The sequence below is a fragment of the Chlamydotis macqueenii genome, chromosome 4 (assembly GCF_036417535.1).
Source record: "Chlamydotis macqueenii isolate bChlMac1 chromosome 4, bChlMac1.mat, whole genome shotgun sequence".
Lineage (NCBI taxonomy): Eukaryota > Metazoa > Chordata > Aves > Otidiformes > Otididae > Chlamydotis > Chlamydotis macqueenii.
The window spans coordinates 9,072,089-9,087,495 of NC_141559.1; the positions used below are offsets into that span (position 1 = coordinate 9,072,089).

The following is a 15,407-nucleotide window of genomic DNA, read 5'->3' on the forward strand; positions in this document are numbered from 1 at the left end:
TACTACAGAATTTTGTTTAGGTTTGTTCTTAATTTGTTCTGTTGAGAAATGACTGTACAAATACTTCGAAACACTACCCTGCCTAAACTCAGTAAGATTGGTCTTCTGGCATGCTCAAAATATTAGATTGAAAAGGCTTTTTTTAAAAGGGAAGGAAGGGAAGACTCAGGATAGCTCTTGTTCCTGATGGAGACCAGATAATGTTTTCCTGTAATAAGCAGCAGTAGCCTGGCTCCATGACTGATGCTCCTGGAGTTTCACAAGGATTTGGGTTTCTGTGGGACATAAAGCATTCGAATGAACAGAAACCAGTTTGTATTCATAGCAGCCTCTATCCTGCAGACTTTGCTTCAGGCATGGCTGCGCTACTCGGTTCCAGACGAAGAGACTAAGCGTTAGCCGATGTTCTTTTACTGACAAATCCCACAGCTGTGCTAGGCTGTACCTGTGATCTTAAAAGCTTTCTTCACTGCGGTCTTCAGCATGGATTGTTTCGGTTTGGTTTGGTTTCTTTTTTGGGCAGGGGCAGGCATGCAGTTCCCTTTGAAACTTCCACAAACTCCACTACAAAAATGCAGCAGACAGACCAACCCCCAAACCTAACCCCATAATGTTCTTAGAGCTTTTACCTTGTCTAAGGTATAACTTGTATGACCTCAGTAACGAGAAATTTCAGACTACAACTTAAATGGCAACATTGGAACATTTTAAAGAAATGTAATCGTCTCTGTTAGCAGTTCGAAGGTAGTGCCTTGGTTAGTACCTTCAAAGCTGATTAGTTGAGGTTTTTTTCTTAGAGTTCAGTGCCAAATCCAGACCTGCCCCTGGAACTTCACACCTCCTAAAGGTTTTATTTTTAGATGCTCACAGAGTGTACACTTGTAGGCTTTGCCCAGCTACCTAAAAGATGTGACGGGTTGGTAAAATACGATCGTCATAAAAAAGCCCCAAGTAAACTTTGTAACCAGAATGGGGACAACTTGATTTGTTCATGAATTTTGCAGGAAGGTTGCAGTGCCAGACTAGACCTCCGTGAAACATTAAAGTGCTGCCTTCTGGTACGGGAAAAAATACATAAAACCACAGGAATTCGCAGAGAGAAATGGTGAGGAGCACTTTGGGTTCGTTTGGGAGGGGTTCTTTATTTTTTGGTTGGGTTTTGTTGTTTGGGTTTGTTTTTTTCTTTTCTTTTAAAGTTTTCAGGTAAGCAACCCTTCACCTGAATTTGTACACATGTACTATCAAAAGCAAGCTTAAAACCCAGTCTGTAAACACCTGCTAGTAAACATTCACCTTGAACCATAAATTAGAGGCCAGTGCAAGGATGTGCCCGTAATGCTCATACTTAATTATTTATTGGGTTTCCATATTTCAGTAAGCCTTCAAGGCCTGAGTTACATTATTACTAGTGTTAAGCAGGAAAAGGAGTAAAAGAAACCAATCTACAGCTGCAGTGGCATCATTCCACTTGTGCCTGAAAGACCATGGCAGGGTTTTCCCCACAGCCAAGACTTTCAATCTGCAACATGAAAATTGGAGAGAAGCAAGGCTCCAAGGAGGACTGTAAGGCCCCAGGACTTTATCACAAACTCTCTGAGCTTCATAAACAAATGTCAGCAACACTTCAGTACCGAGTTGCTGAATTGGTGAGTTACACTTCATGACAAACTACAGAGCTTTGTCCTAATAAAAAAGCCAACCCCAAAGCAGGACCAGGAAGACCATTATATTCGAAGTAGTAGGTCTTGATTTGTATTTTGTACTATTCTATGCAACAATGCATGCATTTCCTGGAGGAAATAAAACCCCACAAACTCTTACTGTAGAGAAAACAATTATCAAAGAGACTGAAACAAAGCTTAAATAAGGTTTAACTATTCCTTGACCTTTACAAGTAAAATCAAACTGATTTTGCAAGAAGAAAAAAAATAGCTTAGAACGAAGTTATTTAAAATGAAAGAAGATCAGAAGCAGAGTGCCAAACTGCTTTTACATGCTGTGTCCAACGCTGAAGAACAGAAAATGTAAACCTTGGCCTAAGCTAAAAGTGAAAAGCATACCATAAATAATGATGTATTGTAAAACCTTTTATAGCAAGGTTTAGTTAAAAGAAAAAAAAACTCCCTAGTGAAGCATCCAGATAAAGAACTGGTGTTTAAGTACTCCTGGCTCCCATCCTATGCAAGAAAGCTTTTCTTTATCCCTTAGTAGCTCCCACGGTTCTATCTAAAACATGTGTGTTTGTGGTTAGTTACACTAGCATCCCCAGCCTTCCAGCAGCGTTAGGTGATGGGCAGGCACTTCATTACCGTACTAATGCGCAAAGCGAAGCCTGGACACTACACCAGCGCTCAGCTGTACAAGGATGTGACCTAAGCAGAAACCAGTGCTTTACTGAATTACAGTCAGCAGCTGAGCAGCCATGCGCCTGACCGGATTGTTCAGCCTGTACAAGAACCTGCAAGCGTGACCTAACTTCTACGGAGAAATGGCTCCAGCTCTGTTTCTTCTTCTGTGGTAAAACTATTCTATTCCAAGCTTGCACACGCAAGGAAGAGAATTCAACCTGCCTTCTAGGACATGTGAGTTACACGTGATTCAATGGGGGACTGACGTTCGTTTGTTTCATTTACAGCAATATAAATCTCTTTCAGTCAAATAGTAATAAAAAGGAAGTACTCCCTGGAATTTCACAGTTTACAGTTCAAGAGAATGTTTATATAGAAATTTGTTACTGTAGACTTATCACAGGTGAAATCTGCAGAGGTACAGATGTAAGCCATAAAGCTGCAAGTCATGAACGGAATAGTGTCACCGTTACGAATTTAGCAGAACAGACGGTGAGATTTCTACACTATGTTGAGTGATACCCGTGTATAAATCTCCAGTGTTCCTGTCCTATTAGTGCCATGAAACACATTCCTTTTACTGTATATTACACAATTTCCTAAAATGCTTCTCCTTTATTTACATCACTTTTTTTTTTTAACCATAAATGCATTGGTATAGATTTATTCTCTTAAATACAGCTTACCTGACTAAGTCTTCAAGGTTCTTCAAAAGCTGTGACTTGAAAGGAAAAACAACACCACAAGAAAGAGTAGTAACAGCGATGGATGTTTCATATCCAAGACTTCTTCCCCTTATTTTGTATTCCATCATATTCCAGCTCCGCTTAACAGCTTCTACATAAAGTCTGACAGCACATTTGGTATTGTACATGCTTTATTAAAATGGTACTCGTATTTACAATATCTGCAGAAACAATCCCTCCCAAGTCTTGCATTCAGACAGACACGCACACATACACACGCGCGCACGCCCCTTCACTCTACAGGGGTGTGAAGGCTATGCTCCCAAAAGTTAGGCAGCTTCTGGAAGAGGAGGAAGGGTGACTTTTTTGTGTGTTTGTAATTACTTAAAAAGAAGCATGGGAGGATGCATTTGGCCATCACAATGCTAATTTAAGTATATGTAGTATTAACATATGGCAGTAACACTGAGTATTCCTCTTTTACATTCTATACACAGAATGACATCAAGGTTTTCCAGTCAACAGAACATTCTAACTTCAGTCTCAATGCTGCTTGTAGTGACTATGAAACCACAATTTTGGGGCTGTCCCTTAAAACGATTCAAGTCTATGTAAGCGAAATAAGGCACAATTAATATTTGTTTTGATTTAGAGGATGGGAAAAGGGGGGAGAGGCAGGCTTCAGAGAACAGTTGTCACAGAGGAAACAGTTTTACCCAATCCTTTTGAGAAAAGGCTGAATTTTACCCCCATCCTAATCTCCATGGACTTCTCTTAGAGAACTGAAGTATTCTGCCAGGGCTACTACCGCCCACATACAAAACAAAATTGGAAATTCACATTTTAACACCAGTTTCAGTAGTCTAACCTACTGATACTGATGTACATGACTATATCTGTCTTTAATGCTGAAGAAGAAGACACACATGAAACAAGATTCAAACCTTCCACTCAGCTTGAAGACTCACGTCTTTTAGAGAGCTTGTAATATATACTATTTGAAGGCTTCAGCTTACTGATAAAAAGGAATAGCATTTTGCCTTTAAATCCCTGGCCCCTCTTCACTAACGAAGCCTAACCAGACATTACAAATAAACTGCAACAAAAGGTCTGGCAGCACAAATAATGCCTAGTAGTCAAATCTTCAATTGTGAGAATATTATTTTCCTTGTACAAAACCTGTTGAATGTTTTTCGCAGCAGATGAACTGTACCCAAAGATGCAGGACATTCTGTGATGGGGAATAAGAGGTTGCAGTTCCGAAGGCCCCTGACTTTGGTTGTTTACAAAGTTCATTCCTGTTTAGTGTGATCCTTGGTATCTTCCTCATCTGTGTATTCTGATGGTTCTTCCCCTGGTTTTAGGAGTCTACCTACGTAGTCGTATTTTTCTGAAAGAGATTTATGATTCCATTACAATCAAGTACAGCTGCATTTGGTAGTTAGCCTGCACTGCTGCAAATTCACTTTTTGTCCTGCACACTAAGGTTCCAAACCTGATGATTACTGAAATTGATGGCAATATATCAGCAAGTTCAGCCTCCTAAAACAATCTTGCTACTATTGCTGCTCTCTACTGTCTCTACTTTGAGTACTTTGTTTCAATTCTCCTGCCCTAATCAGGCAAGCTTTATCCCACTGTGGCTGAAAACACTGCTATTAAAACCGGCACAAATTCCCTCAGCCTGTTTGATTTCAATACATGTGAAAAATAACTCCCCCTCCCTCCAGAGGCAAACTTCTGTACTTTTGAGAAATCATTTCAAGACAAACTTGTTCAAAACAACTCTTAGTCTTCATCATAATTAATTCCTTGGCATCCAAAGCCAACAACCTGTGAGCAGGAATTCCATCAGCTAAGCTACAGCGAGATTCAAGAGTGAAATTCTGTGCTGAAGAGCCAAAAAGAGAACAGCTTGCTTGTTTAAAACTAAAGGCTGAAAAAGCTGAAGTGGGATATAGCGGGATCCTCTCTATGGAAGAGAGACCTGAAATCCCTGGTCTTTTCCTACGACAATGACATTGCATTATTGTTACTGTCAGTATCTCTTTAAAAGCTGCCCCAAGCCCAAATCAGTCATTTTTATTAAAAGCGTTTCCTTAAGCTAAAGATGTGCTGCTAATTTGAGAATTTACCTTTAAATTGCATTTCCCACTCTCTTACACTTTCCATCTGTACAGCATTTAAGTCCGATAGGTCATCATATTCATCTCTGAGTGCATCTTTATCTAGACAGAAAGTTGCTAGTCCCCTGGAGGCATCTCTGCCAGCAAATATTCCGTACGGACCCTCTGAAAACAAAAAGACAAAATGGATACCTTCAAGTCCTTTTTTATGGTGACCAATCTCAGTTCTTTTTATATAGTCTGTCGAAGCCATACATTAAACTCCTGCAGTGATGGGAACAGGAATAGTTTCAACACCGTGGCCGTCTGGCATTCAACAGCACTGCAATTTAATCTTAAGTATCCCTAGGAGATAAAGTCTGCTGAGAGAAGCAGAATGAGGAAAATAGCTTTGAAGGGATATCTGGAAAAATCCCTGTGATTTGATGCAAGTCAGTTGATGTAACTTCCAAAAGGGACTGGAGGCTGGAATTCAAAAGAAACACACTTCTAGTAAGCAAAGCATAGGATATTTACAAGTCAGACACGAATAGAAGCAAGTTGTATAGACATCTTAATTAGAAATCCATTGAATTTTATCAATAAATAGAACTTAAGAGTGCTAATTAATAATTTCATTTCACTTACAGAACCACCACAGCTTTCTATATACTTGACAGACAGCGTGTCTTTTGACATATTTCTTACTTCTGCGTAAATAACCTCATTTATTTTGGGCAGCAGATCGCCCATACTCCTATCCTGTACTGTTCTTGAAAACTGCACAAATCTTCCTGTTAAGAATGTAAAGCAATGACTTCCTGTGTGCTTTTTGACTGATGAAAAGCAGCAAAAAGATGCTTACAGAATTTTGAGCAATGACTGTCAAATAAATATTATTACAAAGGGAACCAGACAATCTGCAAACCAACAACTTTGAGGACTATTGTTGGTAACTGGCTTTCCCAAATTTTAATGTATCTAAAGAACTTAAATAAATTGTTATCTTAGATTTTCTTGACCTAAAACCAAACACCTTAATTCAGCTAAATGAAAGACAGGAAAAACAATTAAAAATTTTCTGCACTAAGTACAGCAGCTAAGCAACAGGGAAATGCCCAAGGCCTTCTAAAGAGTGGTCACTACTTGAAGATAAATAGGCCAGAACCCTTTTCTGGCTTACCTCTCGGAAGATGGCAGTGGCCGTCAGCTCGAAGAAAAGGCAGCACTCACGGGCAAGAACGCAAGCAAGTGGCAACTCACTGTCCTTCACCCCCTCTATTGCCTGCCGTAGCACCTCAGACCTCTTCCGCACCAGGACGAGCCACAGGAAATCATTCCAAGAGGCTGGTTTGCTCCGAGGCCGCTTGCTCCAGCCACCACACCTATCTGCTCTCGCCCGGCATTGACTTCAGGGTTGAGACAGAGGCTGAATGCAGCAAGGAGAACTCCTGAGGCACGGAACCTGGGTACCATATGGATTAGAAGAAACTGCATCCTCACCAGAACTGGTGTCGCCTCCCCACCCTGGAGTGCTTGGCACTTACAAGTTGCTTACAGTCAAACCTGAGAACAGAAGGGTGTCTTGCATGCCAAAGACAATTCCTCTGTCTCTCTGGAAATAAACCAACTGATTTAAAAGCAAAATTTCACAAGAAGTACACATCAGAGAAAGAACTATCAACTGGAAGCTTGCACTGTACAAATCTGGCTGTAAGAGACAACCATGAGGATTAACAGCATCTCCATGCGCCTCCTTTCAGATATTTAGCTCCAGGAACGGCATTCACAATAACTGCCTCTGCGATCAGTGACTACATTTATGCTGTTTAAGAGAAACAAAGTCGAGGGCTTGCAAACTCTATTTTTCCTACTTGTATCCTGAATTAACTGTTTATTTGAAAAACAGGATTCAGAGACTGAAATCAATCCTACACCAAGATATTTAATCTACGCATTTTGCATGCTCAGTCACTTCCCATGAAACACTGTAAGAGGTAGTGGTGGCCGTCATTTGCAACATAGCTTCTTCACACAGAAAGCCTTGCTTCATTCTGAAATAGCCATCATTCAAGTGATCTAGTTTTGATGTTCTGAATGAAGAACACAGGAGCTATAAACAGCTCTTACAAAGACCACACACAATGAGTCCCCAGTTTTTCCTTTCTCTGAAGTGTTTAAAACAAATATTTCCATAAACCCTACAAGCTATTTGCATAATGCATTTTCAAAATTCTGGCTAGCCAGAGTTAGAGAAACACACTGTTCCCCTTCCCTTCTACCCTGCCTGTAGTGAGGGAGTTCTACAGCATCTGCTGAGATGCCACCTCTTGGTTCATCAGCTTGATTCCAATTATTTATATTAAAAAGAGAATTACATTATATTTATCAGTATCAAGCCCTGAACACCCTTGCAATAATATCTTTAGTTGAAGGCATGAATGCTTTTAGAATGTATCAGTTTGCATTAAGATGAATGGATGCAAAATTTCTGCAAATATATTGTAATGTCAGATGCTCTTATACCAATATTATTTTTCCCTTTTCTAAAACTGCATTTTAACGTTAACATTCTGGCATGTTTACTACAGAAGTATTCAGGAGTCACAGAGAAAGCATCCAGCCAGGTCCAACCACTCAACAGAATGCTAACTAGTAATAAAGAGCCTTTGGACTTGGTAGACAGCATCTCAAATTCCAGCTCTGCAAAGGTAACTTGGAAATGTGTCCCATTCTTTAATCCTTTACTGAAAGGCAAATATTGAATTATGATTATTTAAAAAAAAAGTGCAAGCCTGGCTTCACCTCCGTTGCAGGGTTGCTAAAGCATGAGTTTAGAGATCTCAGTATGAGCAACCTATTTCAAGATTTAAAGCTTCCATTCAGATACTTTTACACAGAGATTAAGTATAGCATTTCATATTAATATAGAATATACAGGTCTGGGGTTTTGCTATAAGCCCTAGTCTATTATTCACTTTTATATAAATACTGGTGCAACAGTCTTAAAAAGGTACTTTGCATATCAGATTTCATTGTGCTTGGAGAAGCACCCAGGAAGGTGCCAGCAACGAGAAGCCTGGGGACAAAATACACTTCAAGAACATGATTCTGAGGTGGAGCCATTAGTGCAATCTTAGACACGCTCCCAGCGTTCTTTCATGACCAGATGCAATTTACTCTGCAAGCCCTACCCAAGTCCTTCTTTCCTTTCCTTTTGTCTGCACACCTGTTTAGACTGGCTCCTGTTCTAAATTATTGATTGCACCATGCCATGATACACATACTGAAGAGACTGCAATTAGCATAGGTATGTACACCAAACTGATTTTTCGAGACCCTATCACAAAATCTCAGTGCTTTTCTTTTGCTGTGCTCCCAAATTAGCTCTTTCATAGTGAAATATTTATTTTAAAAATTCTCCTCCCACTCCTATTTGGCATCTCACAACAACAAAGGGAAAAAGGTGTCAAAACCCATTAAAACACATATGTGTAGCCAAGTACCATAGCTGTGAGCCTTACATGAAGGAAAACTTTGTTCCTTGAAGAACGCTTTTCTTCCCTTCAGTGCTTTCACATATTAAACCACTTCGTTTCAGAGACTTTGTTCACTTTAGCACTGAGACCAGTTATCAAGACTACATATTTGCCTACCTATCTCTACATCTACACCACCATATTTATACACTGGCTTTCTCCTCTGTAAAAACACCTCATTCCCCTCACAACTCTACCTTGTATCAAGTATGCCTTTCTCTAAGCAAGATGTTGCTACCCACCACCTGCAGATCCTCACTTTCTTTCAGAATCTGGTTAAAAATCTGCCTGCCTTGATGAATTTGACATCTCATCGCAGCCTGACATTCATCTTTATTCACAAATAAATGCTTGATAATTGGCAAAATCAAAAAGTCTCTTCAGACAGTAAAAATACTGTTCCAATTCCTGCACTCAGGATTTCTGCACCTCCCAGCTCTGTTTTGGTTCTCAAATGAAGATTTAATTTCTTCAATACTAGCTCCCAGACTAGTGATGACGGTGAACACTGCACACTGGACTTTGGATTGCTCCAAGTGTCAGCACAGGGACTGCATCACAGATAGCATGTGGACTTTACATCTGATCAAGTGATTTGTAATCTAAGAATTATATTCATTCTCACAAGGCCCAGACAAGTTCTCTAAAGAAGCTGCACAGGTTAACAAGGTTCAGTTTTAAACTGGCTTTGGTTTCTTGAAGCAATCAAAAAGCACTTCCAAGCAATTACCAGATATGCAAAGCGTACCAGATGTTCTTTGCATCTGTGAGCTCCATGCAGACACGGGAAATAAAACCCAGTTTTGTCTGAAGCTTAAAAATTCATAGACACTTCTTAAACTGCAGACAAGAATAACAACTAATCTCCCCTTTAATGCAAGTTAAAGGAACAAAGGGAGACAGACCACAAAATTATTGACAGCTGCACTATTCCACCACTTTATCTACCTTTTCCACTCCAAATCAAAGCAAAATCTCCACTGTCTGTTTAAAATTTTCCATCCGTATCCTAACACGTTTGTTCAGTGTTGCATCTTTCATGAGGGAATGAAAAAGCTACAAATTAGACAAAGCCATTTTGAGATGCAGCTTGAAAGCAGCAGCTTTCTAATAACTTTTATCCCTGGGAATTCAAGGTGACATAAATTTAACTTTACTGCTCCAAATTTACGTGAAAGGAAAGATGGGGATCAATTTTAAGTTACAACTTGCACGGAACGTAAGTGTTCTTAGGAGAGCGATCCACAAAGTCTAGACGCTCAGATGGGAACTGCTTAGAAAGAGGGGTCTAAACCTGACTTTTTAGGCACAAGACCCCAGGGCCTTGCTCTCTCTTTCGCTTGCTTTGTTTTTACCTCTGTGAAAAAAAAGTGCAAGAATCAATGACACAATTTCAACTACAGGGGCAGACAAGGAGCCCTGCTAGGAGAGCCTGTAGTTCAGTGGTCAGGATATTCCTGAAGACAGCTCCATACTTGAGGAGGCCCTACATCCCACATCTTGCTTTAGTGACAAGTGCTCTGGCCACTAGTTTATTTCATAACAAGACAAACAATGTTTTTTTTTCATTAAATGAAAGAGCTACATTGCTATGTACTGGATGTAACATCTATACGTCATTAACAATGATGCCACTATCACATCCTTGCTTTGTCACATATCTTGCTTTGAGCATACCTGCTTGATTAGGCCCCTCAAACCTCAAGTGACTAGAACGTGAATGGTTTAAACAGGAACTAGGGATTTACATAGAGCTTTTACCAAACACACAGTTGTTCAAATTTTAAGGACAGATACACAAAGCAGAAGTGAGTGATGCGTCTTCCTGCACAAAACCACTTTACTGGCCCCTGCTCTCCATGCACATGGACTAAGGGGATGGAACAACCCCTTCATCCTGGTGGCAAGGGCACTACTCCCTTTTATCAGAAGTATGGAAACAATCTCTTGCCAATATCCACGTATACACCGTTTCAGTTTTACTTCTTCTGGTAGGAACTTAGTTTCTTTATCCAGAAACGCTGTTTCTTTGAAAAGCTGAGTCCCAGAGCGAGATACACCTCCGTTACACAGACACCAAAGAGCTGACAAACATCAAAACCACAGAGAAGATACACACCTAACAGGAAGCACTTCTCTCCCCCCAGTCTTATCCATAAACTCTTGGCCTGTTGTGTTCTTAAGATAAGGCCACCCTTAACAGAATTCTCCAGGTGCAACATATATATCCCTCCTGCAACATTTCTCTCTAACCATATCCTTGTAAAGGATGTATTGAAAAGCATCAGTGCCATCTCTTAAACAGAGGGACAATGAAGTTTACAGCACTCAATTCCACAGGAAGTCTGACAGCATCAGATTGACAGCTATTTACTACAGAGTTTTTCCAAGTACTTAACATCAGAAATCACAGTTCTTCACTGGATTTGCAACATGACATCAAGGTAATTTTCCCCTCATGAAAAATGAATTATGATGGGAGTTTTTTTTGTGGAAGGAACTACTACTCCCTAATCTATTCCTCTTGGCAAACTGGAAAGCAGAAATCTTCACGACACTTTGAAAGACAAGAGTGGGATGAGAAATGAGTTGACAGCGACAATGTACTGCAGCGAAGGAAAGTCAGGAAATCGATTCCTTTTTAAAAATCATGAAACATTAAGAACCAAGATGTGACGTGGAACAGTTGTATACGCTAGATTGCATATAATCTTGCTTTGTCATGCTCAAAGCTGTGTATTTTTCATAACTGCACAAAGTACTTGGTAAGTTAATCAAAACCCGTTTACAGCATTATCTTGGCATGCCAATTTCAATACTAAATACTAAGATTTTTCTAACATTATTTTAACCCTTACTATGCCCTTCTATTGACTAATATACTCCCAGGAATCTTGATACAAATAAACATGGAATTAAAGGTTGTGATAAATGAAACAGTGTAAACTGTGTCTCGTAATATTACGAAGATGTAAACCCAACACAGCACACGCTAGACACCAAGTCATGAGCTGTGATGACAGATGGGGAAGTCACCCCAAATCAGCTTCTCTGAAATTCTGGTTACATGGTATTTTTAATAGTGAGCCACTAATCATTTACTTTATTTCTTTTAGAGTTTGTGGGTGATAAAGGAAAAGTTAATTAATTAAAATTAATAACCAAGCAAAGCATTCTAGGCCACTTACTCATCTGGGCATGAACAGAGGTGGTATTTAATACTACTAAAAGTTAAGCATTGAAACAAAGTGTATACTCGCTGGACAGAGGACTATCGCAGAAAGCATTTTGGAAAATAACTTTGCAAGTAAAGTTTTAAAGAAACTCAAGCTTTCAATCATGGCTGCAAGGCATGCAAACCACCTAAGTAGCTTTTTTTTTTTTTTCCAGTCACGAAACAGTTGCAAGAAAATATTCCCTGACACGCATCCGTACGGGTAAATCACGTCAGCATGATTCAAAAATGAACACATCTGGCAGAAAACACACAGCTGCTGATGCAAAGGTTGAGCATCACTATCCTAACCTGCATGGTCCCAAGTACCAGAGATCTGAGAGACAATTACGATGTTAGTTCTGTTATAAAAAGGCCATATTTCACTACAGGGTGAGGGGGGAGCCTTTGCCCCTTTCCGCAAAAAGCTAGAAGCCACTCCTCTAGGGAAACCAGCTCTGACAGTTATCAAAAAAGCAGATTGATGTCAGAGAACATAAAGCTTTAGCTTCCTCACAATAGCAGACTTCCAGAGGTTGAGGATGCACGTCAGTGATAGTATCTACAGTGAAGAGTTTAAAATTTAATTTACGTCAGATATACAAAGGTGTTCAAGTGAATGTTTAGATTACGGTTCGGTATTATTTCATGGAGTGATTTATGAAGTAATCTGTCAGCTTATTGGTGTTTGAAGTTTCATACACATGTAGCATACATATTACCTGCATTTCAGATCAGCACATAGGTCTCAGCTTAAAAACCCCTAAAGTGAGAGAAACAGAAGAACCAGCCCAATTAAGCATCACGAAAGCTGCAGCACACCAGACTGCATTTTCTCAGCTTTACTGGTCAATAAACAAGAAAAGATATGGCAAGGTCGTTTAGATTCCACTGTTAACTTTTACTGTTCCCGGTCAGAAAAGCATTTTGATTCAATCACGGCAGTTTCAATTTCTGCGACTGGTAGCAGAGCTGGTATCACAACCTTTGAGGGTAACAAGAGTTACAAAATACTAGCACAGTTCAACCATAAAACTGCTTGTCACTCCCCTGGTAAGAACCAAAGATTCTTAACGTGCCAGTTGTGTATTTTTCTTTGTAACCTAAGATTATTATTTAATAATTACTTAACTTGAACTATTTCCTGGGGAGAAAAAAAAGTATCCTCTCTCTCCTCCACCCCTCATACAAGGACACTTGCCATACCTACTATGAAGACTCCTGCATAATTTGATTAGATCAAGTTTTCCAAACCACCACTGGTTTAAGGAAGAAAATTGTCATCAGTCATAACCCTCACTTCCCTTGGCAGCAGATGTGAACACAGTGCTCACCAGTGAATTTATCCACCTCATTATTAAGAACACTGTTTGTTACGAGAAAACATGCTGCAGCTTCACAATCTACGATCTGAATATGGAAAAATAACATTGCCTTTGAAGCATACTTTTCTGAACCTGTTAAGTATACCTTTCTGCTACAAAGAACTGCATTGTCTGCCTTTCTGTTGAAGAGAATGGGTTGATTCCTGCACTCTTCTCAACGGCAGCAACATATCCATCCCCAAGCTCTGTCCCTGCTTGCTTCTCTCCTGATTTAAAATTCATACTCAGTATGGCATTTGCACTTAAATAAGCAACCAGAGGGTTTGTTGTTTTTTTTTTCTTTTTTCCTGAACCGTTAAGAGCTAGAATGAAAGAAGCACTGCTCAGTTGCACTTGAGAAACCTACTAGAAAAGATAGAAGGGAAAAAAAAATTAAACATTGTATTTCCAAATCTAGGCAACTGAAAAACTGGATGCGTGCTGGAAGCCTCAACAGAACCCAGAACGGTTCTGCACCGCCTATGTAAAACGACCGTTAGACCCCGGGCAGCCCGGCCGGCCTAGGCGGGGGTTGCGGACCGTGGGGACCCGGGCCCGGCGACGGTTGGCACGGCCGTTTCCCCCCCGCCACCCCCGCGGGCAGCCCAGACGACGGCGCGATCAGGCGTGCGGACCGCCAGCACGGGGCTGGCCGCCCGAGATAAAGCTAGGGGCCCGGGGGAGGCCGAAACCCACCGCCCCCCAAGGCGGGGGTCAGGCCCGGGAGCCGTCAGCGCTCCCCCCCCGTCGCTGTCGCCCCCCCCGCCCCGGCCCCTCACCGGGCCCGTAGAACTTGCTGCCTTTGGTCACGTCGAAGACTTTGCCGTTGACAGCCAGGAGGATGCGGGGGTTGCGGGCCCCGTCGAACTCGCGCAGCTGCTCCAAGGAAAAATCCCGCCGCTTCATCCGCGGCAGAGCGGCGGCCTGGCTCTGCTGGGCCGCGCCCCCCGGCCCGCTCCGCGTCCCCCAGCGCAGGTACAGCCGGTAGGCCGCCAGCAGCGCCAACGCCAGCAGCCCCACGTTCAGCAGCATCTCACCCCCCACCGCTGCTGCCGCCGCCGCGCCGGCCGGCGATTCGCCGCCGTCGCTTCTCCCCTCAGTCCTCAGCCTCCCATCCCCATCGTCCGCCATCACTGCCAGGCCAGCGCCCGCCCGCCCGACGGCCCCGCCCCAACGCGCCCAGGGAGAGACGCCAGGCGGAAGCCCCGCCCCCGCCCGCCGCTCAACTCGCTTCCCATTGGTGACCGTGCGAGGCGGCACCGCCCCCGGCGGGTTGGCGCCCAGCTCTTCCCGCTTCTCATTGGTGATCGGGAGAGGCCGCACCGCCCCCGGCGGGCTGGCGCCCCGCGGGCGAATTGGGTGCGGACACGCCCCGCCAGCCCAACGGCTCTCCGCTCGCGAGAGGCGCTGCCACCGCCTGCGCGCATGCGCGCTCACCCCCACCCTCACCCCCCCCCGCCCTCCCGGCTCCGGGTCTCGCGCGGGGCCAGGTGGCGTTGGCGGGAGCTTGGCGGGGGAGAAGGGCGGGGTCTGGCGCGGGGCGGCCGCCGCCATACCGGTACGGTCGGGGCTCGCCTCTGCTGCCGCCCCGCTTCCCTTCGTGCGCGGGCAACCGCCGCTCTGCGACAGCAAAAGCAGAGGGAGGGGAGGCGGTTGTGGCGTGAGGGGGCTGAGGCCGGCGGGGGTCTCCACCGGTGGGAAAAGGGTGCAAGGCCGGCGGTGTTGGGCACCGTGGTGCGGCGAGCGGCCGTTCGGCGGGGGCGGAGGTGGTTTTGCTGTCCCGCTTGAGTGAAGGCGGGCGTGCCCCGGAGGTGAGAGAGCAGCGGGGCTGCGAGGGAAAATCTTTGCAGGTAGCTCAAGGGGCTGCTTGGTGCACTCGGGGTAAAATACACCCTTCCACTTTCTGCTGTCAGAAAACAGGACTGTTACTTAGCAGTAGGCTAATCCACTAGAGTTGGTCCTTGTGCTGTGAAACGTAGCAGCGGCAGCACATAGATGGCTTTAGAATATCTTGTTAAGTACAAGCCATGCCCTGGCAGTGAGTTTGCTCAGTTATGTGAGGAGAAAGATATAAAGCTTTTATTATTTTCAAGGAGAGAGTGAGTGCACGTAGATCATCTCAGTACGACGACACTCAGAGAGAAGACAAGG

At 43.0% G+C, this 15,407-nt stretch overlaps 1 protein-coding gene across 1 annotated transcript; it reads right to left on the reverse strand.

Annotated features, from left to right (window-relative positions):
- Nucleotides 1-3,207: 3,207 nt before the first annotated feature.
- On the reverse strand, nt 3,208-14,391 carry PGRMC2 (progesterone receptor membrane component 2). Its single transcript, XM_086746632.1, has 3 exons — nt 14,036-14,391; nt 5,170-5,325; nt 3,208-4,424 (listed from the first exon to the last, which is right to left on the reverse strand). Exons 1-3 carry the CDS (start codon nt 14,385-14,387, stop codon nt 4,327-4,329), a joined length of 606 nt encoding a protein of 201 aa, XP_086602758.1. The 5' UTR covers nt 14,388-14,391; the 3' UTR covers nt 3,208-4,326.
- Between the last annotated feature and the right edge of the window lie 1,016 nt (nt 14,392-15,407).

Excerpts from the sequence above, each read along its gene's own strand:
- PGRMC2 (XM_086746632.1), bottom strand. The coding sequence starts at position 14,387 with ATGGCGGACGATGGGGATGGGAGGCTGAGGACTGAGGGGAGAAGCGAC. Across the intron at positions 5,326-14,035 it reads CAGCAAGTTCTACGGGCCCG|AGGGTCCGTACGGAATATTT; the intron begins GTGAGGGGCCGG and ends TTTTGTTTTCAG. Across the intron at positions 4,425-5,169 it reads GTGGGAAATGCAATTTAAAG|AAAAATACGACTACGTAGGT; the intron begins GTAAATTCTCAA and ends AATCTCTTTCAG.